The following is a 24,494-nucleotide window of genomic DNA, read 5'->3' on the forward strand; positions in this document are numbered from 1 at the left end:
ACAGATAAGTAAGATTCGGACTATATATTTATTTATTTATTTAAGATTTTATTTATTTATTCATGAGAGACACAGAGAGAGGCAGACACACAGGCAGAGGGAGAAGCAGGCTCCATGCCGGGAGCCCGAGGCAGGACTCGATCCCAGGTCCCTGGGGTCACGCCCTGAGCCGAAGGCAGACACACAGCCACAGAGCCACCCGGGCGTCCCTAAACTTATATGTTGTTTAGATGATGCAGAGCAAGAGTTTCTAGTAGAAATGTGAAGTGAATTACACATAAAATTTATATTTATTTATTTATTTATTTATTTATTGAATTACACATAAAATTTAAGAACTTCTGGTAACCACATTTAAAGAGGTAAAAAGTGGCAGTTGAGATTAATTTTAATAACATAGTTTATTTAGAACAAATACTGAAAATATAATTATTTCTGTATGTAACCGGGATACACATCGTTGAGATACTTTATGTATTTTGTACCACACTTTTGGCATCGAACGTGTGCTCAATAGGTCACAGTGCATCTCTACGTTAGCTCGCCTTTCCTCAAACCGCGTGTGACAGTGGCTACCTTAGAGGACGGGCCAGCCTTATATTGGCTTAAACAACAGTCCCATAATGCTCTACGAATCATTCGGAATTTACACACACAGATATCTATATATATTTAGTGGGGATTTTTTGCTTTTTGTGTTTTTTTTTTTTAACTCTCTACTTTACTCTTTTTTTACTTGTGTACCTGCAGCAGCACACGAGAAGGACCAACTCTGAAGGAGCCGCTTCACCCAGCAATGGGAAGCTGATGAATGTCTTTAACTGTACTGCTCTAACGTCCTCGGCATATTGCCTCTAATTAAAATACGATTATCTTACAATTCTGAAATGACCACCTGGGATAATGGAGTCAGAATGTGATGAGGGTGTCTTCACCAGGTGCTAAGATAGGCTGCAAGGCCTGGCATTCCATCTCGAGTGTCCGATGATGTTGACATACCCTTTGGATCTCGGATGCATTTAGGGCTTCGTAGGAACTCCTTCAGGAGCTGCAGATTTGCAGGACTGGCGGGGTGACCCTAACCAGGGGGTCCTCTGCGAGCAAGGCGTCACAGCGCTGGCCCGCAGCAGGTGCACAGGGACAGCGGGCCGCGAGAGGGCCTGGGGGCTCCGTGGTCCCTGCAGGGTTGCAGGTCCTGTCCCGGGTCACCTAGGTCATCCCCACGTGTGCGTGTCCTTGCACGCTTGCCTGGCCGCCCGTGGCGCCGTCACCTGCCTTCCTTTCACAGGACAGAAAGCAGGGTTGACCGGGGCGAGACCCCTCTGCCTAAGATCCCCCCTTGCCATCAAGGGGGGCGCCCCGAGTATGTGCCGAGAACCACGTTCTCTGCCTCCCTTACGAGCCCTGGGCGCCCACTTTGGGGGGCTCTTGGCTGGTGCTCGTCTTGCTCTCACATGTGTCCTACGGCGACCCCTGAGGGCTCATCCCCTGAAGCTGCTCCCTCAGCCCAGCAGACGACCGTGGTCAGGCTCCACACCCTGTTAAGAAAATGATGTTCTCTGCGAGTGTGGGCGAGCGGCCTCTTCCTGACCCGCGGGCCCGTCACAGCTGGTCCTGTCCCTCCTGATCCCTGAGGATGTCTAGCGCAGTCTGCACGCCCTTTACGAGCTCCCCTCGGCGAGATTTAGTTTTCGAAGGAGACTGCCCAGCGCCCTGAGTTAGAGACCCGACCCCAGCCACCTCCCTTGAGCCCAGGGGCTGGGGGGACAAGGGCCCCAGCAAGAGCCGCTCCTGCAGGTGACCTGCTGCACGAGGCCGCATGGGAAGCCTCTGCAGGAGGGGGGCCCGGGCCTTGGGGGCTCACTTAGCACCCCTCGTAGATGCGGGAGCTTCTGCGTGTTCATTCCCTGCTTGGGGCGGGGAGGGGGTTGGCAGAGACACAGAGACCTCGCTCCGGGAAACATCGCCAAGTTCAGGAGAAGTACCACCTGGACTCTGTCTCCACTCCCCGCTCCAGCCGCTGACTGGGGTGGAGGGGTTTCCTCTGTGTCTCGCTGCCTTGTCAACTGTTCGGCTGGTTGACCTTGACTTTCTGACTATGATTACTCGTTCATTTTTTTGCGTCTAGTGGAACGAGAATTCACACGTGCTCCAACGGCCTATGGACTCAGTGTGGACCCCTTGGCCTCTGACCCTGCTCCTGACCACAACCCCTGTGTTTCTCTGTATGCCCGGCTGGAAACCCTGGTCACCTGAGCCCACATCTGTCATTTGGTGCAATCAGCATCTTTTTAGCCTTCTTTGCCACTTTGCCATCCTCAGGACCCACAGGGCCACTGAAAGCCATCACCTTGGGGTGGGCCTGGGAAAACAGATAGGCTGGTTGTACTAACCACAGGCTTTCTGAAAGGCACCTGATATTTGCGGCTACGGAAGGACAAAAAGAGGAAGCAATGCGTGGAAATCACAGTGTCTCATATAAACACCTCTGCTGAGAGCAAAATGAAGGGTAAATTGTGTCTGACATACAGCAAAGGCAACAGGGCTGCAGGTTTTAGGGGAAGTTGCTTGATAACATCATTCTAAAAGCAACCAAATCTCTGGAGTTGATAATAGCACCAATAACAGGTGCTATTATGAGCTGATTTTCTAAACATTCTAAACAGAAACTTTTTCTTAAAACAAGTCTTTTTTTTTTTTTTTTCTTTTCTCCATTTTGCTAGCCTTTAGATCACTTCTCCTCAGCTGTCACTGAGCTTCACAGGCTTTAAGATCAAGATGCCCAGGCTGAAGGGTGCTCACACTCATTCTGACCCTTTCTCCTGCCTGGACTTTGCCTGTTTGACCCTATGGCTGACTCCCCCTTTGACTAAGTGCAAGCCCCAGGTCAGATGGAACGCCTCTGGCCTATTGGGGATGATCTGGCCGTATGACTGGGTTCACAAGAATTAGGAGGGTGCTTTGTTTTGTTTGTTTTGTTTTATGCTGTTCATTCAGGGCAGAAGTGACTGGTTTAAATTCCGGGTTTACTTCAATTTTTATTTCAAGGTGTAGGCAGACAGATGTCCTATGTCAGAATTACCAGGGGGTGCTTGTTACATATTTAAATTCCCAGGGCCATCCTGGGTCAACCAAATCTGAATTGATAGTTCTGGAGCTCAGGACCTTCTTCTAAACAACTTCTTTAGATCATTCTTATGAACACAAAATATTGAGGTTCAGTTCTAGTTTCCAGAACTTATTTTTATAATCTAAGATACCTATGAGATATTTAGAAAATGTAGACAATCCCACTTAGTGAACGTTCTTTATTTATTTATTTATTTATTTATTTATTTATTTATTTACTTATTATAGTCACACAGAAAGAGAGAGAGAGAGAGAGGCAGAGACACAGGCAGAGGGAGAAGCAGGCTCCCTGCAGGGAGCCTGACGTGGGACTCGATCCCGGGTCTCCAGGATCGTGCCCTGGGCCAAAGGCAGGCGCCAAACCGCTGTGCCACCCAGGGATCCCTGAACGTTCTTTTAGCACAACTCCACGAATGGGTGGTACATATTCAAGCAAGTGTACAGTGGTCCATTTGCGCACCTAATGAGTTGTGTTAACAAAAGCCATTCAGTGCCTGCAGATGTATGTTTAAGTCCTTCTCATTATACGTCGCTTGCCCTTATTTGGCAAAGAATATCATTAGGGTGTTATAGCTTCTTTATTATCTGGCAGTCATTCACTGGGTGAGAAAACATTGCTGAAAGGGTGGGAATCTAATTTAAAAAAAAAAAAAAGATCAAATGAGATCTGTAATGTCAGAAAGCATCCCCAGGTAGCCTTTCCACTGACAGGACCAAGACCAAAGTGTGGTATATTACTAAATAAAAGTGAGACAACTGTGGAACACATTTTTTAAAAAGGTTTTATTTATTTGTTCATGAGAGAGAGGCAGAGACACAGGCAGAGGGAGAAGCAGGCTTCCCGATGTGGGACTCGATCCCAGGACCCCGGGGTCATGACCTGAGCCCAGGGCAGGTGCTCAATCACTGAGCCATCCAGCTGCCCCTGTGGAAAGCATTTAAAGCTTTAAATGGAAAGCGTTTTAAAGCTTAACTAGATTTGAAGTCCATAAGTCATTATGACAAAAGACAAAGTGAGAACTGTCATGGTTGTGTCTGAATGTAGCCTGATGGGGTTTTAAAGTGGCCTGTGCACATTATACGTGGATTATGGACCGTATTGGTGAGTTAGCTGAACTTCCAATGGCTGTTGTAGACCACATAGAGATGAGCCCTGCTGGGAAGGTGTGACCCTCCCCCCCCCCCCCCCCCCGCCCCAGCCTTGGGGGGAGGGGGGAGCAGGAGGACAAATCAGAGCAGGCAGGGAGACCTTTTTGGAAGATGTAGGGGTGTGGAGGGTTAGCGGCCTTGCCCTTCTCTTTTGGAAACCATGTCTCCCTCTGTTTTTTACCACATTATACTGCCAACCGCCAGCCTATGGATCAAGGGGAGGATGGCTGACCCTAGCTGGATCAATTAGAAAACTTCTCAAGAATATGAAATCTGGGGCTGGAAGACCCGAGAAGAGAAACCCTAGTGGACCACAGTGAGGAGTAGGGTGGAGCTGGAGAAGAAAGTGCAACAAACTCCCGTCGCTGACTACCCTGGCTCCTGACCCGCTTAGGCCTTTCGTTAAACCCTTTGTCGAACTTGTGGTTTAAGGTTTTTGACTTCACGCAACTGAAAGATCTGGGTATGCAGTCTCTAGAGATAAGGCTACGAGCTAAGCACGCACATTGGCCCCAGATTCAGGGAGGCTGAAGGGGGAGACCCAGGGGAAGGCAGAGCAGTTGCGGGCTGGCTGCTGCCTCGTGCCCACGGGTGAGCGAGCTGCCAGCTGCAACGTAGCCGCGTGCTGCAAAGGGGCTGCTGCTTCATTTCCACACTCCAGCTTTCCTGCGCAATGGGTGGAACCCAGACCCAGTTCAGGGAACTCAGCCTTAAGATTCTGTTCCTCTGGCACCGCCCTGAGAATCAAAACCTAAGTTATCTATTGTTGCGGGATACGGTATCCCCACACTTGGCAGCTGAGGATAAACAAGTGTGGGTTAAACTGGGTGGCTTGAAACAATAAACATTTATAGTATCTGCGGGTCAAAAATCTTGGAGCTGCTTCCTTGGGAGATTCTGGTGGAGACTGTCACAAGGTTGCCATCAAATATGGGCTGGCACAGTGGTCATCTGAAGGGTCAACTAGGGAAGGATCCATTTCTGAGCTCCCGCTTGTGGCTCTTGGAAGGCCTTAGTCCCTTGCTACCTGGGCCTTTTCACAGGGCTCCTGGCTTTTGCCAGACAGAGTGATCTCGGTAACCAAGGTAGAAACCACTTTTTCCTATAACTTAATATTGGGTGTGACATCCCGTCACTCCTGCCATAGCCTATTAATCAGAACTTAATAAATCTAGTCAACACTCAAGGGGAAAGGATTAGGCAAAGGCATAAATACCAGGAGGTGGGGATCGTGGGGGCTATTTGAGGCTTCCCACCACAACCCTAGGTTGGTTTTCTTTGCTTATGCTAATTTGAATTGTGTTCTGTTATACAAATAAGTACATTTTGTTCTATAAATATGACTTCTGTCAGATAAATAGGCGAGTAAATGTTCCCTAATGTTATAGGATTGCAGTAAGTCTAAGCAAGAGATCGGGGTTTTGCAACGATAAGGACAAGAGAGATTAATTCAGAAAAATACCGCTTTATATAATAAAAACTTCATTATTAGAATTGATCATCTTGGCAATGTTAAACACAGGGTCAGAGTCAGAAAGATGGGTTTGCATTTTGGCCCTTGTGTTTATTAGATACCCGGAGTGGGGCAAGTTCTAATAAACCCATTGGAGTCGTGGTTTCCTCACCTATAAAAGCGTACTTACCTCACGGCCGCGTTGTTGAGAGGATTCTATGCACAAGCATCACTCGGGGGTCCCAGTAGGGAAAAGAGACCCCACCCAAGTCTAGTGATTGACAAGAGTTTAATGGAGGGAATGTTCACAAAGATGTGGACAGGGCTGGGGAAAGAACAGGGGCTGGTGAAACACAATAGTTAGCACGTCTAGGCCTTAAGGGCAAGGGCAGGAATCTGTAGCTGTGACGCTTGGTGGCCGGTTAGGGGTTTTCATAGCAGGACACCACTGAGCTGCTTTGACAGGGAAAGGGGGAATGATGCCCCGACCTCATTTTTCTCCCTTCCACCTGTGGGCTGCCCGTTACTTGTATCTGTCAGCAGAACCCATCCAGAAGCCCAAAGGCAAGGGAGCCTAAGGATGCGGTCGGGAACGGCCAGCCTCTCAGAGCACGGAGAGGGGGGCCCAGGCTGGGGGGGGGCACACACAGGGTGGCTCTGCTGGGCACGTGGAATGATTCAGCCTGGCACGTGAAGCTCATGCGGGCTCAACACCATCATGTCAGAGTCGGTGCCCAGTTCATGGCAACTATCATTATAATTATTACAGCCTGCCGACGGGGTACCTAAATGGGGATAAACTGTGTAGAATGTGTGTGTGTGTGTGTGTGTGTGTGTGTGTGTGTGTGTGCTGGGGGGGGGGGGATTTCCAAGAAGCTGAGTTAGAAATCTCCCCTGGAAGAGGAGGTCTGGTTATGCCAGCATCAGGAAGCCCAGGCGGAGCAGCGTGTATCGAGTTACCCTGCACCCTCTACCCGGGCAGTTAGGGGGCCGGTCTCAGTCTGCGAGTCTGTCCGTGGCAGCCCATCGAGGCGTCCTCTTCCCTTTGCAGTCATCTTGGAGTAACAGAACACTGCCCCCCAGAACATCTTGTAGCAACTCCTGGCATAAGCCTTCAGCACCCCGTCCGAGAGTCAGTCTTGCTCGGCAGGACCCCGAGGAGCTCTTGGAGCCCACGGCCCCCCAGCTGGCGGCCGCTGCCCGGTGCATGGGACAGTGGACGGTGCACCCCCACGCGATGGGGCCGGGCTTCTGGGGTTTCCTAAGCGTCAGGGTGGCAGCCAGCAGCAGATGGAACCGCTGCAGGGAGAGGGGGGCAGTGGGGCCGGGGCCACGGGCAGCCTGGGCGATGGGGGGTGGGAGCGGGGGACAGCGCTGGCTGCCACGGGGAGGGATGCCTGTGACGTTGCAGGCTTCGGGCCTCACGTGCGCCCGGCCCCCTCCCCGCAGCCTCTCCCAATCCAGCAGGCCTCGCTGGCCCCACCGTCCTGGAAGGGGCTGTGCCCTCTGATTTTCCCTCTGAGGCTAAACTGCAGCAAGTCCATTGTGCCTTTAAGGAAGAGATCGCCACGGTGCAGATGGTGTTTCAAACATATTTGTTTCTGTGTCATCTGCTCGGAACATAAATATCAATTCAGCGACTTCACTGTTGTAAGTGATAAGTTGAAACATCATCAGTTGTTTTTTGGTTAAATGACAGCAACAAAATGAAAATCACCATTAAAAAGGCTATATTTGCATATTTTCTTATGCTGTCAAAGAACACGGCACTAATGCAGCATACGGAGAGTTCTTAAACAGAAACATTACAGTTTTCTAAATCTAAAGACGATCAAAAAAAATAAATTCTGAAATTTGGTGTATGAAAAGGAACAGGGAACGGTTATTCTCTGGGCAGAACAATAAAAGCACTTTCTAGTGACATTTTTAATAGCATATTAATTCAAAATTGTAATTTTCAGAAGGAGTGATTCCATCTACATAAACACTAACTGCATTCTAAATGCTTGGTATTATCATAATGAGTAGAAATTAAATTAATAATGCCAGGATAGCTAAAATCTGAGGCAACCTTCTTGAATCTTTTGTATCTACATGAATTATTTCTCATTCCCATTGAGCTCTCATCCTGAACTTCGTTTGTTGTTTTAGTTTTTCAACGATCGGAACAATTCTTCAATTTTAAGAGAGTGTCACTTTTGAAAGTTACCTTCAAAAGGCATTTGTAGTCACTTTGAGCCCGCCGATGGTTTCAACAGCCCAGGGGGCCTCCCTGGTCACCCACACTCGGGCGTGGGCACAGGGTCCCCCCCGCCCCAATGTCATGACGTTGCCACTAATGGTCCTGCTACACTACGGTCGCTTACCACAGCTTGTAACAAGGACGGTGGACCTAAATAGGTACTTGTTTTAATCCTAAATGAATAGAGGATGCCTTTCAATCTAAATTAGATCGTCTGAGCAACATTTCATAAAATTAAGATCCTTAAGCCAGGGGGACAAGTTTTCTAATCCCATCCTGAAGAAGACCGTAAAAGCACTACAAAGGTCTTGGTAAAGAGATTCCTTTAGGGAGAATTTCTTGGTTTCCTTTCTTGTCTTTCAAGCTTTCATCAGGATGGTTGGCAAGTCCAATCCTGCTGCTCGTAGCTCCTTTAATGAGGCACAGGGCAGCAGGCGGTCTTGGTTTCAACAGGTATGTGCTATTTAGGGCTTCAGAGACTCCAAGTCAGACGTGGAAGTGGATGGTCTGCTGTAGGAGTATCTAGGGTAATTCACAGAGAGGACGTGTCTGCTAGGAAATGTAAACAGTATCCAGGACATTGAGCAACATGCTATGCCTCAGCCCCTCACCACTTGGCAAGCTCTGATGATTATTTTAGAAGGCCTCAGATCGCTTTGTTTCCTATAGCACACCTGAAAAAGATGACTAGGACGTGCAACTCATTATGATACAGCATCAAACCAGGCAGGTTGTGCTTCTCTCAGGGTTTTCCTTCACTGCCCAAGCACCCTGCTACCCAAATGCCAGCGTGGTATAGGTTTTGGCTACAATAGCCGTGGCCATCGCAGTGCCCAGATGAGACTTCAAAGGATGTGCAAAACATCCACCTTCCGCAAGCTGGTCTCCGTGCTCTCAGACCTGCTCCTCCTTGCACCTGCCCCCAGGTCTCCCTACTTCTCCAGAACGGTACCCAGAATGGAAAACGCAAGGAAATGTTAAACTGTAAATGTCCACGATCAATTAGGAATTATTTATTCTGAGAGTCTCATTGGTTTCCAACCTGAAAATGGTAGTGATGTTTGTTTGGGGAAAAAAAAAAAAAAAAAAAAAAAAAAAGGACCCAGGGTGCATTATTCATGGGTAGCTTGGTTTCGTAGATCTCCTTGCAATTTGTTTTTAGAGCAAGTCTCTACACAGAGATCAAAAGTGCATTGCTAACTCTTTGCCTTGGTTCCCATGCCTCCGGCGTGGAGGTCCTTGCTGTAAGTCCCTTTATAGTTACCTAAGGCTGGCCTTGCCCCGAATTTGTAGCTCCTAATATAGTTCTGTCCCTATAGCCTCCTCTTGGAATAGTTCATTGGACCCAGGACAGATTTGAGTGGACTCAGTCCAGACAACAAATACAACCCAGTTAAATCTTGCTGGACATCAAGCTTATTTTTCTCATCCCAAGGAGGGAAAGAGTAATCAAATTTTAATAATAAATGTGCAAACAGGGATCCCTGGGTGGCGCAGCGGTTTGGCGCCTGCCTTTGGCTCAGGGCGTGATCCTGGAGACCCGGGATCGAATCCCACGTCGGGCTCCCGGTGCATGGAGCCTGCTTCTCCCTCTGCCTGTGTCTCTGCCTCTCTCTCTCTCTCTGTGACTATCATAAATAAATTTAAAAAATTATAAAATAAATAAATAAATAAATAAATAAATAAATAAATAAATATGCAAACACATAATAGCAACGTATGCAATTAAGAGTTTAATCTCCTATTGGATCTTACAGATTTTTTTTTGCTCTAGTACATTTTGGGTCTGACAGATTCAGTGCCTTCTTCCTACTAATCATTTCTACTAACCATTAACAAAGCAGGTTCTTTTTACCTCTGTGTTTAAAACAGGCAGGAGGGGATCCCTGGGTGGCTCAGTTGTTTGGTGCCTGCCTTGGGCCCAGGGTGTGATCCTGGAGACCCGGGATCGAGTCCCGCGTCGGGCTCCCTGCATGGAGCCTGCTCTTCCCTCTGCCTGTGTCTCTGCCTCTCTCTCTCTCTCTCTGTGTCTTTCGTGAATAAATAAATAAAATCTTAAAAAAAAAAATAAAACAGGCAGGAGCAGCAATGCAGCCCCTTCGGGTTAGGTCACATACCACAGCTTTTCCCCTCCTCTCTCTCACACTTGCCATGTGACAATGGTCGGTGGGCAACATCCAAAGGTACGCGCTCGCCTCACCGTGGGATGCTCTCCGGTTGCCTCTCCTGGCCGTGATTTATTCTGAATGCATCTCGTTCATGTACAGCTGACCTCATGGAAAGTAGGTTCATTTTACAGTTTCTACCTCAGTAGCTTTGGAAGTACTGTTCTTCGGTCGCTCACATTTTTCTTTTACTTGCATCCCTTCACATGAATGGCTAATGATAGAATCAAGACCCATGTCTTGAACAAATGAAATCAGACTAGGTGCCCCTTGTGGGAACAAGATTTGTGTTTGGGTTTTATCCCACATATCAGTTCACGTTTGGGCCCTTCTGAGCTCCACCGTGCAGAGTCAGCCATTAAATGAGTTTCCCTTCCTTAAAATCAGATCAGAACCAAGTCATATTAATAAGAAATAAAATGAGAGGCTGTTTCCATTGTATTTAAAGGAAATGTGTATGCTGCCTGGAGATTCCAGGAATGACTCAGTGTTCCCTCATTTTCTTTTTTCTTATTTTTATTTTTTTATTTTGTTTTATTTTTGGTTTCCTCATTTTCTTGGCAAGATTTTTTATGCATGTTTGTTCGGCGGTCAAGGTGGGCACGAGGCCTTGGGTTGCCTCATTCCGGGCACTGAAAGGGCGGGCTGAGAGACGCAGGGGAAAACAAGTTTACAAAAGGACCTCGGAGTTCCAGCGCCTTTCAGAAGCAACAAGTCATTTTCAGACTGACAGCTTCTAATCCGATTGATTGTGAGATAAAATGCACCCAATCAGTGTCAGAGTCGCCTGAGTTAAAAAGGAAACAACCAACCAACCCTGGTGTGTTGCAAGAGGTATTTAAGGTTCCCAAACCTTTCAGAAAGGAGATGCCCTTGAAAGCTCTCATAGCAATGAGTTAAGGGGCTCAGCTGGGGCTGCTGACATGTGGTAATGCTGTAGTTCATAGCACGCCAGCTCCTTACCAGCCTTTGCACCACCAGGGTGCTGCCTGGAAGCTGGTGCGGCCTACAGAGCGTTGGGACGAAGAAGGGGGAAAAGAAATAGGACCTCAAGACCCTTTTAGCAGCGTCTGTCTGGTGAGCTGAGAAGCTGAGACTTTGAGGCCTCCTTTAGAGACCAGTAACTTTCAGACTTTGTCCAGATAAATCTTATTCAACTTCTGATTTACGCCATAATAACATAGCTATGTCCACGACTTATGGGGCCAGCATTCCAGGTAGATGGGCAAAGCTCAGAGATGACTTTGATTTCATTCATTCATTCATTCATTCATTCATTCATCAGGTATTAACTGAGTAGCTACAGTGGTCCAAGAACTGTTCTAAGCACGGAGGTCATATAAACAAGGCAGTCTTCTTGATCTCATTTAGCTTAACATACTTTGGGGCAGAGAGGCCAGAGGTGGAACAAGGATGGGGAAACAAGTAAAACCTATACATGAACAAGTATCATGTCTGATAGGATATCATGTACAGGGAAGTCTGGAATTATCTTGTTGACCCCTTTTCCCCGGCACCTCTACTTTAGGAGCTCTGTGGACAACTGAGGTCATCAGAAGTGGGAGAGTAAGGAGGAGAGGACGACAGGAGGGAAAGCCAGGAACCCTTTTAATATATAAAGAAATATAATATATAAATATATAAAAAATATAATATAAAGAAATATATATTATTAATATATAATATATTTATTTATATATAAAATCAATATATTTATAAATACATATAAATATATAAATATAATATATAAATACATATAGAAATATATGTTATATATAAAATATATAATAAAGACAGCACCCTTTTAATATGTTGAAACGGGAGTTCTGGTGTGACTCATAGGTTGTCTCTGAGGATAATTCCCATAGAAAAATTTCAAACTATTGCAAAAAAAAAAAAAAGAAAAAAGAAAAATTTCAAACTAATTGGAGCAACAGCAGCATTATTGGAACAAGTATCTGGCTGGCCAACAGGTAACCCTGAAAGATGTACCATTTCTGACATGCTAGTAGAAAACAAGAAGTAATGGAAACAGCATGTTCCATATAGTGGAACCAAAAGCGTCTTGGGTTGACCTGGATTCAAATTCTGACGACGGTCCATACCAGCTCTGTGACCTTGGCCAAATGATTTACAACCGTGTAAGCTATTTTATGGCCACTCCATCATAAAACTGTTGACAATACCGACAGGTCTCAGACTCATTGTAAGAAATAAGTGAAATAATAGACAAAAAATGCCCCAAACAATACCTCTCCCAGAAAAGATGGGTAGGAAATTAATACATGCCGGTCTTGCTTTTTTTTTTTTTCCCCTTTTTCTAAGATTTTATTTATTTATTTGAGAGAGAGCACGAGTAGGGGGGAGGGGCAGAGGGAGAGGGAGAAGCAGCTGCCCGGCCCGAGTTGAGGCTCGATCCCAGGACCCTGAGATCATGACCTGAGCCAAAGGCAGGTGCTTAGCTGACTGAGCCACCTGGGCGCTTTGTTTTTATCCTGAGTCATAAATGATAATTTTATGTACACCAGGCGCTATCACGAGCAGTAAACCAGAGCAGCGATTCTTAAAATCTTTTGACATAGTTAGAAAAAGTCAGCCCTCTGAAGGATGACTTCATTCCTCACCATGGGGTCGAACAAGGGGTTATGTCTGAAATGGAAGGAGTTTTGTTCTGTGTATTCAGGATCAATTCTGGCGTTAGTGTTCCTTTGAGTATGGCCACTATTCAAGTTAGCTTTTGAGGTTTTTTTTGATATTGTGAAACAACAACTCAATGAAGGATCAAAGGATGGAGAATTCCAGGTTGATTCATGAATTTTAAAGTGAGGATGTCTCAGAGTATGAGGCATGATGTGAGGCAGTGAGTGAGTGTCAGGGAGATGGAAACTCTAGAGAACAGAAAGGCCTTGATTTCAAAGAAAGGAAGCAAAAAGAAAGAAAGAAAGAAAGAAAGAAAGAAAGAAAGAAAGAAAGAAAGAAAGAAAGAAGAAAGGAAGGAAGGAAGGAAGGAAGGAAGGAAGGAAGGAAGGAAGGAAGGAAAAGAAAGAAAGAAAGAAAGAAAGAAAGAAAGAAAGAAAGAAAGAAAGAAAGAAAGAAAGAAAATCAACAACTTAATCTCTCTAATGCCTTGGATCCTGACAGAGAAACTTGCCATGATGAAAAGAAGGAAGCAAAACACAGACGGCTGGACCAATTTTCCTCGCATGACCAGAGGCCTGCACACTGTCCCCCAGCAGGGCCCCCCGGGTCTGGGGACTTGGGGAAGGGCTCCTCACTCGCTGTGTTGCTGCCAAGGGGACAAACAGGCAGGGGTCACGAAGTCAACTGGTTTTGGGGCCGTAGCCGGTGCTTCCGGCCACGACCTGCGGGGTGGGGCGCGCGCCTTCCTGCAGGGACCTGGGTGTGCTGCAGGTGGCTGGCCTCCCCGGCGAAGTGACGACGGATGGCACCGAGGAAGGCGGCCCGGGCCCCGGGTCGGGGTGTGACTCTCCGGTTCTCCACTTTCTGAAAATGAGGCCCAGTCTGCCTGGTGTCGACGGACAGTCCTTCGCTTGCCAACGCAACCTGTCCCGAGTAGAGGATCCTGCTCTGGCCTGGGTTTTGGGGCGACTCTCGGCTCGTTCGCCCCCTTGCAGCCTTTCCTGCGGGTGGGAAGGGGGAGGCCGCATGGGCAGAAGGGCGCGGTGGGCGCTGGCTCTCCCTGGGGGTTCGAGCAGCTTCGCGGGAGCCGGTTCCCGTGGCTGTGCCAGGCTGGGGCCTCCTGCGGCGCCGGGCCCGGGGGTTGGAGGGGGCCTCCGGTTCCCCGCTGAGCTGCAACCTGAGGTCGGATCCCAGAAAAGCTGCCCCCCTTTGTGGCCAAGCGGAGCGCGGAGGAGCGACGGGCCCTGAGAAGAGGCAGCCCGCCCGCGCTTGGCTGCCCCGCCGCTCTGGGGCGCCCTCTGAAGGAAGCATCTCCCGGGCTTCTGGAAAGGCAGAGGCTCGGGCCCTGCCCAGGCGGGTCCCTACGGGCCGGCCAGGCCCCGGGGCAGCGCTTCTCACCTGGGGCTCGGCCTCGGCTACCAAGCTCGGGCCTCCCACTTCACAAGGTTCCTTCAGATGCTGGGTTCTAACCAGTTAAAGACGCTGGGTCACCCTCAGCCCGGCGGGGGGACGGAGGGGAGAGATTGCACAGGGAGGCCGGGCCGAGGCCTGCAGCCGCTACGGAGTCAGGGCCCTTCGCCCTCGGGCCCGCGTGGCCGTGGCCGAGGGGAGCTACCCACGTGGGGGTCGGGCACCCCTGGAGCTGGGCGCCAGGGCCCGGCGGTGTAGACGGGACCCGGGCCGGGCGCGGGGAGGCACCTGCTGCCTGCAGCTCTGTGCCCTCGCGGGCACCCAGGGTGGCAGCCCGGGGTCCCCGTTCCCACTCCTTTCTCAGCCCCCACCCCCCCTGCAGGGCAGGTTCTGCTCGGGCGACTCCCCTTCTCAGAGCAAAGCTGTCCTTGGGGCTTGGGGCGTCTGCTCTGCTCGCAGGCCCCCCCCCCACCCCGCCCCGCAGACGGCAGGTGCACCGGCCTCCGGGAAGCGGGCGCAGCGGCCTCCGTTGCTCGCTCGGCTTCCCCGATGCCACCGGGCCGCCGGCCACTCAGGACTACCCCACCCTGCCCCTGCCCCGAGGCAGGTCAGATGCCCCCGCGGCCCGGGACGGGGGAGCCCTCCCCGTCTCCTCCGTCTGGAGAGACTCAGTGCCTTGGCACCAGGCTCTTCAGCAGAAGATAAAGACCTAGGCTGCCTGTCTTGAGGCCGAGAAGTGTGCGGGGAAGAGACGCACACGACCAAACCCTGACGCGAACCCCCTTCTCCGCCTCACCCAGAGGCCTGCACACTGGTTGGCGGAGCTGCGCCCCGGCCTCACCCCACCACCCCCGCCCCGCCGACCTGCCCCCTGCACCCCCGCCTCCGCGCACCTGCCGCCCTGCCCTGCTCGGCCGGACACATGCCTCCTCGTGAGGGGCTGCTTGAACGAACCATCTTGCCGTCACCACCCCTCTCGTCCCGCTTCAATTACGTGGCATCTCCGTGGCTCTCCCCTGGGCTCCTCCCTCAGCTCTCCCTCCCGGGCTCCCCCCAACCCCCCTCAAACCCGCAGTGTGCGCTCCCACGGCGTCTTACTTGAGATGCTGTTGGTCCGGAGGTTAAAGATACGAACAGGTGAAATCACGTCCAGCTAAGAATTATTTTTTCAAGGAAGTGGTAAGGACCACAGTGACCACAGCGCTTTCGACTTTGTTTCCTAAACAGCTCCCTTGCAGTGACACGTAACAGAACCTGTCAGAGGAACAGACCGTCTTTACTGGGCTAGTTCATTCCAGGCCCTTGTGCCGTAGCTGACCTGGGCCCAGGCGACGGCCGGCTGCTATCTGTGCACTGTCCACGTCCTGCAACACTCTGGCAGCATTTTTTTTCTTTGGTATTTTTAATTAGTCGATTTTATATTGTGTCCAGGGTTGATAGTTGGTTCAAGTGTTTTTGAAAAGTACCGTATGATACATTCTCGAGTGAATGAGAATAAGAAGTACGTTCCTTCACGCCATTGCTGTCTACTGTGGCTCAGTGTTAGACTAGTCATGCCAACGCCTGGCTCTGAACCAAACCGCATGCCTCAGTTGATGCCAATGCACGGCCTCTTTCTCCCAGCAATCGAGGCGGGGAAGGAGAGTCCCAGGAGAGTCTGGGGGATGAGTCAGCTCAGAGGTCTGCACCGTCATGAGCTGGGTCTGACTTAAGTGCAAGGTGTTGGCGGAGTGACAGCGTGGGCACAGGTGTGCGGTGCACGCGACGGTGACCTGGCCAGGGTGCGGAGAGCAAGCGAAGGCTCTCACGGTGCGTGGAGGGAGAGCTGTTGAGGCACCCGTGGATCGAGGCAGACGCCAGTTAGGTGGAGGGACAGTTAAGGAGGAACGGTCGATCTGGCCCCCTTCCTCTGGGGACACACGCCGGAGAGCCGCGGAGCACGAGGCCGGGTCCCTTGCCAGGGCTGCAGGAGCGCTGAGAGCGGAGGGGCCGCTCCCGAGTCGCGTGGGAGGGCGTGGGAACCAGCGGTTTGGGGACACAAAGGGGAAGATGCAAAGGGGCCCTTTGAGATCCTGGCTGAACTCCGAGGCCCCCGCTGGTCCATGATGGAGAGGGGCGGTTAAAGCTTCCTCCAGAACCGCACGTATGGGGGCCTAGGTGACCATGACACTTTGTGACTTGTCGTTTCGTGCGGATTCTGTTTATTAAGAATTATTTATGGTCTTATAAAAAACCTCGACTTACGTTCACTGAAGTTATCTGAGAGGCCCTATGCCAGCACGGCGCCGTTCCTCTCTCGGTGGTTTATGTTTCTGGCTTATCTGGGGTTTCTAATTTTAGTTAAATGTGATTTGTGCCGCACGTTTACTCGTAGCTCCGTCTCCCGTGGTGACAGCTTAGGACATTATTCTGTGCTTCGTTTCCGTAGCGGGGCTCCTGAGAAGGCCTGTGTTTTTGAGCCTTCACTCTGTGGAGAAGAATCGAACTTGCAGCAGGGAAGGCGGTAACAGAGGACGAAGGCTTGGTGATGTGAAGGGACGGGTGGTTGGGAATCGGAGAAGGGGACAGGGCCCCAGCAGAGGGGAGCCTGTGGCCCTCTCAGAACACCCTGCAGGATGGCTGGACTGTGCGGGGCAGGAGGACGGCTGCTGCAAGCCATCTGTGGCTGAGCCTCCCGGGCTCAGGAGGGCCAGCAGTGGGGTCACTAGGACCAGAAGGCCACGTCTGGCATGGCGTGGGCACCCCGTAAACGACTGTTGAATAAATGGGAACAACTGGCAAGGCGCTAACTTTCTTCTTTCTTGCTCCTGCCCCCCTGTCCCGCGCGACACCCGATTTTGGACTTCTCATTAACTCTGAGTCAGGTGCTGGTTGGTGCTGACTCGAATTTGGTCTGGAGAATAAAGGAAGGCATCGTTTCCTTCACTTCCTATCTGATGCGAGAGAAATCATGAGAAATAATTTAAAAAGTTAGAAGTAAATGAGAAACCGAAGTCAAGAGAACTCATTCAGCACGACTGGAGACAGGTATCAGCGGAGGTCACATTCCCAGAGCGGATGAATTATAAAGTCGACTTTTGTCCAGAGCGAGGCTGGAGGGAGGCCCGGGTAGGAGCAGGTGGGCTGCACACCACCCGGACCTTCCTGACGCCGACGGCAAAGGGCCGGATTCCTTTGTGTGTCTGTGCGTACGTCAAGGAGCCTCACGGTACATCATCCCTCATCCCGCACATCGTGTGAATGCTCACGTAAAGATAGCGATTAATTACCCGAAAAACTCTGGTCATCGATCCCCGGATGAGTAAGCATGTAGGTGAGATGTCTGCTGTGACTGGGGAGCGGGGACAGTGGGTGCAGGGGCTGCGGAGCATGGGGAAGGGCGGGGGACCTGAAGATAAACGTTAGCAGAGAGTCTAATACGACTCTGAGATAATCTCTGTCCAATCTTGAGAGTCTCCACTGACTTCTCCTCAAGGATTTGCGAAAGGGAAGACTTCAGTCCTGCAAAGTCCCTGCAATATTGACTCGCTCATCCTGGGCCTGGAAACACACACAGGAGGTTTAGCAGTATGTGCGCTAGCAGGCTAGACCCTCTTTTGAAATGAAAGAATGATCCCTCCTCTTGTTCACACACGATGCCAGTGAACCCATTTGAAAAAAAAAAAAAAATTAGAGGAACTGCGTTCTTAACTCCCTTTTGCCTCATTTTTCCAGAACCAGCTTTCTTGTCTCCCCAAGAGACAATCATCAGAGTGAGAGCTTGATGCCTCCCGACTCTAGCCATAGGTTTCCATTCATATTTCACTCAACTGATGAAAAACATTTTTTTTCTTCTCAATTATTTGTTCAACAAATAGTTTATTGCATCCCTGAAAAAGATTTCCATGTACCGAAAGTATACTCGGAGCATGTCATCGTTCTAAATCGCAACGTGGATGGTCTTGCTTACTTCTCACGGCGGTGACACGCAGCATAGGAAGACGTCTTTCTCTCCACTTAAAATATGATGGAGACCGAAATTAGGCAACTTGTCCGAGGCTGAGTAGTTAGTGAAGTGGGGCTTAGACCGGGACCCACTTCTGTCTTGCTTCAGAGGCCAAGTACCCACGCTCCTTGGAGGGATCCAGTCCCCGCTCACCACCCAGCCACCCCGAATCATCTCGTTCTCTCTTTAACTCTTTGAATCAAACTTATAACTTTACTGTTGTGCCGTTGTTTTTTGAATCGTGTTTAATTACTCATCACCTCTATCTCCTTTGCTAGAGCGTGAGCTTGAGAGCACAGATCTGTTAGCGACTTCATGGCCACGTAACAGCGGCTAGAACGACGCCTGCCGTGGTGTGGGCACCCCGTGAAGGATTGTTGAATAAATGGAAACAATTGGCAAGGTGCTAACTTTCTTTTCTTCTTGTTGCTCCCAGGCTAATTGTGCGGACCATTAAGGAATAACCCAGAAAATGCTAAGATGGAATTAGGAAGACTGCCAAGGGAATCACGGAGGCTTCACTGGTAAGCTGGCATTTGCTCTGCGTATTGTGGGGACAGGAAGGCCATACGGAGAGCAGCGAGAAGTGGATAAAATGTCAGAAGCAAGAAGTCAGAACTCGTACGGGGGATGAGGAAGTCATCCTGACTGTCTTACTGTGAAGACGCGCATCTACTGGGGCCTGCAGGGTCGCCGAGTGCTCTGCACCAACCACTGGCATAGCCTTTGGTCTTTTTTTTTTTAAAGATTTTATTTATTTATGATAGAGAGAGAGAGAGAGAGAGAGGGGCAGGGACACAGGCAGAGGGAGAAGCAGGCTCCATGCAGGGAGCCTGATGCAGGATTCGATCCCGGGTCTCCAGGATCACACCCTGGGCCAAAGGCAGGCGCCAAACCGCTGAGCCACCCAGGGATCCCTAGCCTTTGGTCTTTGATCGTGGTTCTTATCATAGTTCATTTACTCTCAGTCTCCTGCTAGGGGTGAGATCTCTGAGGTGAGGAACCAGGACGATCTGCTAGTGAGCTCCTTACGGGCCGGGACCCTGCCCTATTTATCTCTGTATTCCCATTGCTCAGCACCGTGCTGCTAATTGGTGGCCCGCAGTACATGTAGAAGGTAAAATCAATGTGCCATGAATGAATGGGTGAATGATAGGGCTTAATAGCAGTTTAATGAAAAAAGTGTTTTAAATCTAAGGTGAGGACAAGCAGCAGAAATAGTTCACGTGGTCTCTGGTGGCAACGTCTGGTTTTTGGATATCTACAATCTTGGAACCAGAGATAGAAACGGTAAGAGAGATAGGATCGGCGATGTGAAATGACTTGTTCATGGTTCCACAACAAATTTGTGTTGAGAGTAGGAACTTGGATTTAGAGATCACGGCTCCCCGTTAAATCTGACTTTTCACGAGTTCAACTCTGTTCTCCTCTGGGCAGACTACATCGGTGCGATTCTGAGCTCGACGCTCAAAGACATGTATAGACAAAGTAGACTTTGTCCAAGAGGATGGACGAGGATGACGCAGATGCTTAAGGGAAAGTGGAAACTGGTATCACATGAGCATCAGATGAGAACATGAAGGATGCTTCACCTGGAGAAGGAAGTACTTGCAAAGGGGCTGTGGGGTGAGTGGAAAAATCATGATATCTCTTCTAATATTTTTAAATACATGTCATCACTCCTTTGCTCCAGAAAGGGAAAATAAAAACCATGGGTAAAAATCACAGAGAAATAAATTTCAACTCAATCTGAGAGGAAAAATAATGTCTCACCATTAGAATTGACCAAGAACGAAATTCCTAATTATAAGGACTATTCAAGTAGAGGCGGGATGCTCACCTGTCACTAGACTGGGAGTTCCTTTAAAGACCATGTTCTATTTGTATTTCCCTAAGACTTTGAATAGTGCTGGGCACATAGTATATGCTCATTTATGATTCACTATGTATCTTTTAAAAGGAATTCCTTTATGGGGTAGATGAGCATGGAGGGGACTAGGAATGCACCGTATTATTAACTCCAAGGACTTTTCCAACACTTAGGTTTTATGATTCTTTGATTTAAAAAAATCCTGCAAGATAGCATACCAAATATTTAGCAAAGCAAGTCATTTCATACCCTGATCAGGGAAAGGTCAGTGGAGTTGCTGTTTCTTTTAAACTCTACGAAGCTCCATAGTGTCGCGTTGCAGCTTTCCCTTTGGGAGGAAGGATTTGTTTGCCATTGACTACTGTCTTACGAAGGAGATCACTGCTAGTACATCTCTGCACGTGTTGATCAAACTAAAGCTCCATGCACAATTTTAAATGGAGTTTGTTTTGTACAAGGACCAGAAGACAGATTTATGGAGACATTTGCGCAATGGTTACGCCAATAGATTCACACTTTTCAGAGTGACTAACCTAGGAGACCAGGTTTTTCAGAGTCCTAAATCCTATTTATTTTGTCACCTTTTTAATAAAATATCTTAAATATCACTTCAGGAAACTTATTTTTCACTGAATATTTTATACCCGGAATGTGTTGATTTGATATTTATGTGGGTTTTTTTTGGACACAGGAGTGTCGTTCCTTTTAGTCCATGCGGAAGTGATCGAAAGGAGGCAATGAAAGTTCTAGATTTACTATATTAGCCACAGAAAGCTAAGCGATCATAAGGCGATTTTTTGATTTGTTATTTACCTCTTATTTTTTGAGAGTTCTCATATTTTATTTCTTCCCAAAGTGATCATATCTATTTATATGCTCAAAAATCCCTATCAACTTTCCACTAAATTCCTTCGGATGCTATGGGATTAATTTGCTTTCTTATCTCAGCATATAAATAGGCTTCCAACGTAATTCTCTGTCCTTATGAAATATCATCATCACCATATTCCACTTCAAATAATGGCGTAGCATTAACCATAAAGCCATTCCTAAGGAATGTGGTGGCAATTCTAGCTCCTTTTTAAAGAACTCTATGCTATAAAATGTAGCACCGTGCTTCTGAGAATCTGTGGTGCTGGTGTTTCACTTTTAATGGTGTTATTACATTTTTCCACAAGTTCTTAATTCCACTCACCTAAATGGAATAGATTTTGTGCTCTGTGTATTCCTGAGATGTAGCTTGTTCTGGACCCTTCAGATATATGCACTTGACGGCGAGATTCTAAGATGCTTTCCCAATAAAAACCAATATCTTCTTTCTCTCTCTTTTATGAGTTATAAAACACTTTCCCTACCCTTCTTCTTTGATTTAATTTATATGCCAGAGATTTTTCAGCTCTGGGGATGAAAATGGAAGACCAGGGAAGAAAGTTGATGAAATAGAGATGATTCAAAGATCTGAAATATTTTATCCTCACTCGATATAAAGTAAATTATTTTTTCTCTTTTCCAATAACCATCATTTCCCTTGATCTTGGAATCACTCAAAACCTAGCCACTGAGTCCTATATAAACTAATGCTCTGTCTCAAGATATGGGGAGAGATGAAATACTGGTGCCTGCACAGATTGTACCAGCTTGATTATATTTACACTTATGAGATACCGCAAATTTAAGAATGCCATTTTTTTCTCATCACTGAGTATTTATTATATATAACAAATACATGGGAAAGAAAAAACTATATTGTGTGATATAAATAGTTTATTTACATTACAGAAAAAACATCAAGACAATGTATACTATTTCAAATATATCCATACATAATCAAATATAGCTGTAGTACATGTTTTCATTGGTGTAGATTACCACAAATGCAAGGCAACATGTGTAGATCTCTTGTCTTATTCTTTTGTCTATAATACTGTATTGTGTAGTCCCAGATCTCGGTAGTCCAGCCACTGTGCAACATGCTCCCTTTAGATTAACCTCGTGGATGCTCTTGTTGTGTTGTCTGAACTGTAGTGCCCTGTATTTTGCTTCTGTCTGTGAATTCTGTTGCTTCTGGGGCATTTCCTAGAAGGTTGGAAAGTTTACAAATCTTAGTCCAGTGCTGTTACCTAAAGTTTGGTCCTACAATTACAGAATGAAGTTGTGGATTAAGCAAACTGTTAAAATATTTCAGACAAAAGAATTTATTATCAGTAGAGGCTGGGATTATTTTGGAAGATATATATATATATATCTTCCAAAATATAATATCTTCCTATATATATATATATATATTATTTTATTTATTTTTTATTTTTTTCTTTTTTTTATATTTTTTTTTCTTCCCCATCTCCTGGCCGTTGTCTTTAAGCGTCTTTTGGGGTGCACTGATGAACAGAGGCAGACGTTGAAGAGGAATACATTTACCTGGTCTTCAACCACTTACTCAATAAGGCACAAGAATGACTCAGCACAAGGCAATCAAGCAAGTTGTGAGCTCATCCAATCTCACTTTAAATGTCTTCAACAATTTTATATTCTAAATGTCCTCAGGATGAATGTTATATTGACATTTCAGTGCTACAAGTTTAAACCCTTTCCAACCAGAGGATGAGCCAACTGTTAATATCTGATATGTAATGAAAAGGGATACTGTTTTGGTTCAGCCAGATATCATTTTTATATATTAACCCCATAAGCTAGAGACATAAATTGGTACCAACTATTTAGCTTCTATAAAAAGCTAAATTCAGTCAAATTATCTGAAAAGCTCTCCTCTGGTGTCTTTTCTCTTGTAATAAAAGAATACTTTGATGATGAAAATAAGAACTACAATTCAAAGTTCACATAAAATCTTATTGTTGATGGGTTTCAGAGATTATATATTCATATATATCTTCACATATGAATAAATACATATGTTATCTATGTATCTATTTTTTTTTAAAAAGAGGTCAAAATAAACATGGAGCTGAAAGTCACATTCCCAGCAAGTGGGAGCTCTTGGAGACAAAAAAGATAGAAAATCCATCTTCTCAACAGGGCAACTCTTTTTCATTCCAGAGCAGGTCTCTAGATATCTATATTTATGTGACACATGCTGTATTTAGAAGGAGGGCAGATGTTTGAGAAATCATAAAAACAAGGGGAAGCAATTAGAAAAAAAAAAGAAAGTGGGAGGAGGAGGAGAGAGAGAAAAGAGGAGAGACCAGGTGATGGAGAAATGAAAAGAAAATTGAAGAGAATGAAGGGACTTCTGCTTGGTACAATTTGTAATTCTTTTAGCCAACGGGATATATTGGAATAGGTCTTCATGGGCAAGTGTGGTCAAGGTGGATGGAAAGGGGGAAGGTTTGGTGAGGGGCAGATGGCCTGGGTGGAAAATCTGGTTTTTGAGTAGAACATTCTCAAGTGAATAGAATGAATCCACACTGGGGAAAGTGTGGCTTATTGACTAGCATGACTCCTGGAAATACTTTGGAAGACCTGGACATCCCAAGATAGATTTATAAAATGTGTTACAATAATGCTAATTTAGACTCATGGACTCCTCCTCAAAAGGAAATAGAGAATAGGTTTTGTTCCTTTTTTCACGTGAAAATGAAAACGGCCATATGCCTTAAAAAAATGGCTTACTTCTACTTTGGAGCTCAGTTTAGGTCATCTTGAGCTTTAGAACACACAGCATGATGACCGGCCGAGGGGCAGGACTAGAGCAGTGGACAGGCTCTGACGCCAGGCAGCCCGGACTCCGTAGCTGCCCTTATTGCTCGGCTGTGTACACTTAGCGATTTGCTAACTTCTCATACCTCAGAGTTTCTATTTTTCAAATGAGGATAACTGTTATTAAATGCGTATGCGTCTGTGTGTACACACATGTATGACACACACACACATAACATATATGCACACAGTGCTTGGTGAGGTCAGAGCCCAGTGTATCCCGGTTGTTCTTGGAATGTATGGGAACAGAACTGTGATTAATAACAAACTTGAAAACATCTGCTAAAATGTCGAAAGTCCTGCATTTTGGTCAGTACATGAAGTAGCAAATCCAGTCGTTAGGAGATTAGAGGTCTTAAATAGGAACTTGGTTTTTCATGTGTTGACCGCGTGTACATATCAGAAGGCTCAAGACCCCTATGGTAATATGGCACTGCTTCTTGTGTTTTAGATTCTTTTCTATCTTTCCTTTATACTCAGTATTTTTGGTTTCTTGAGTTATCTTTATGTTCCCTAGAATCTATTTTAATATAATCCATTGACTCACTTGGCATCTAAACGTGAGAGTCTAGTTGATGAGCTCAACTTGGCTTTGAGCAGCACAAAGCTCCAGTCGATGATATTCCCTTAAGCTTTTAGGCCCGGCAAGGATTTATGAACCATATTTTGTCTTTTTCAAGAGCAAATGCCACACTTGTCCTCAAAGAAGATAGTGCAATACAGCTACGGAGATGTAT

At 47.2% G+C, this 24,494-nt stretch overlaps 1 protein-coding gene across 1 annotated transcript in view; it reads right to left on the reverse strand.

Moving 5' to 3' along the window:
* Nucleotides 1-21,789: 21,789 nt before the first annotated feature.
* The window catches only part of TMEFF2 (transmembrane protein with EGF like and two follistatin like domains 2), a 222,131-nt gene continuing 219,426 nt past the window's right edge, over nucleotides 21,790-24,494 (reverse strand). The window contains exon 10 of the mRNA XM_025441502.3: nucleotides 21,790-22,119. Within this exon, the coding sequence (XP_025297287.1) occupies nucleotides 22,023-22,119 (97 nt within the window). The 3' untranslated portion in view covers nucleotides 21,790-22,022. The remainder of the gene's footprint in view (nucleotides 22,120-24,494) is intronic.

Source organism: Canis lupus, chromosome 37, assembly GCF_003254725.2.
Source record: "Canis lupus dingo isolate Sandy chromosome 37, ASM325472v2, whole genome shotgun sequence".
Lineage (NCBI taxonomy): Eukaryota > Metazoa > Chordata > Mammalia > Carnivora > Canidae > Canis > Canis lupus.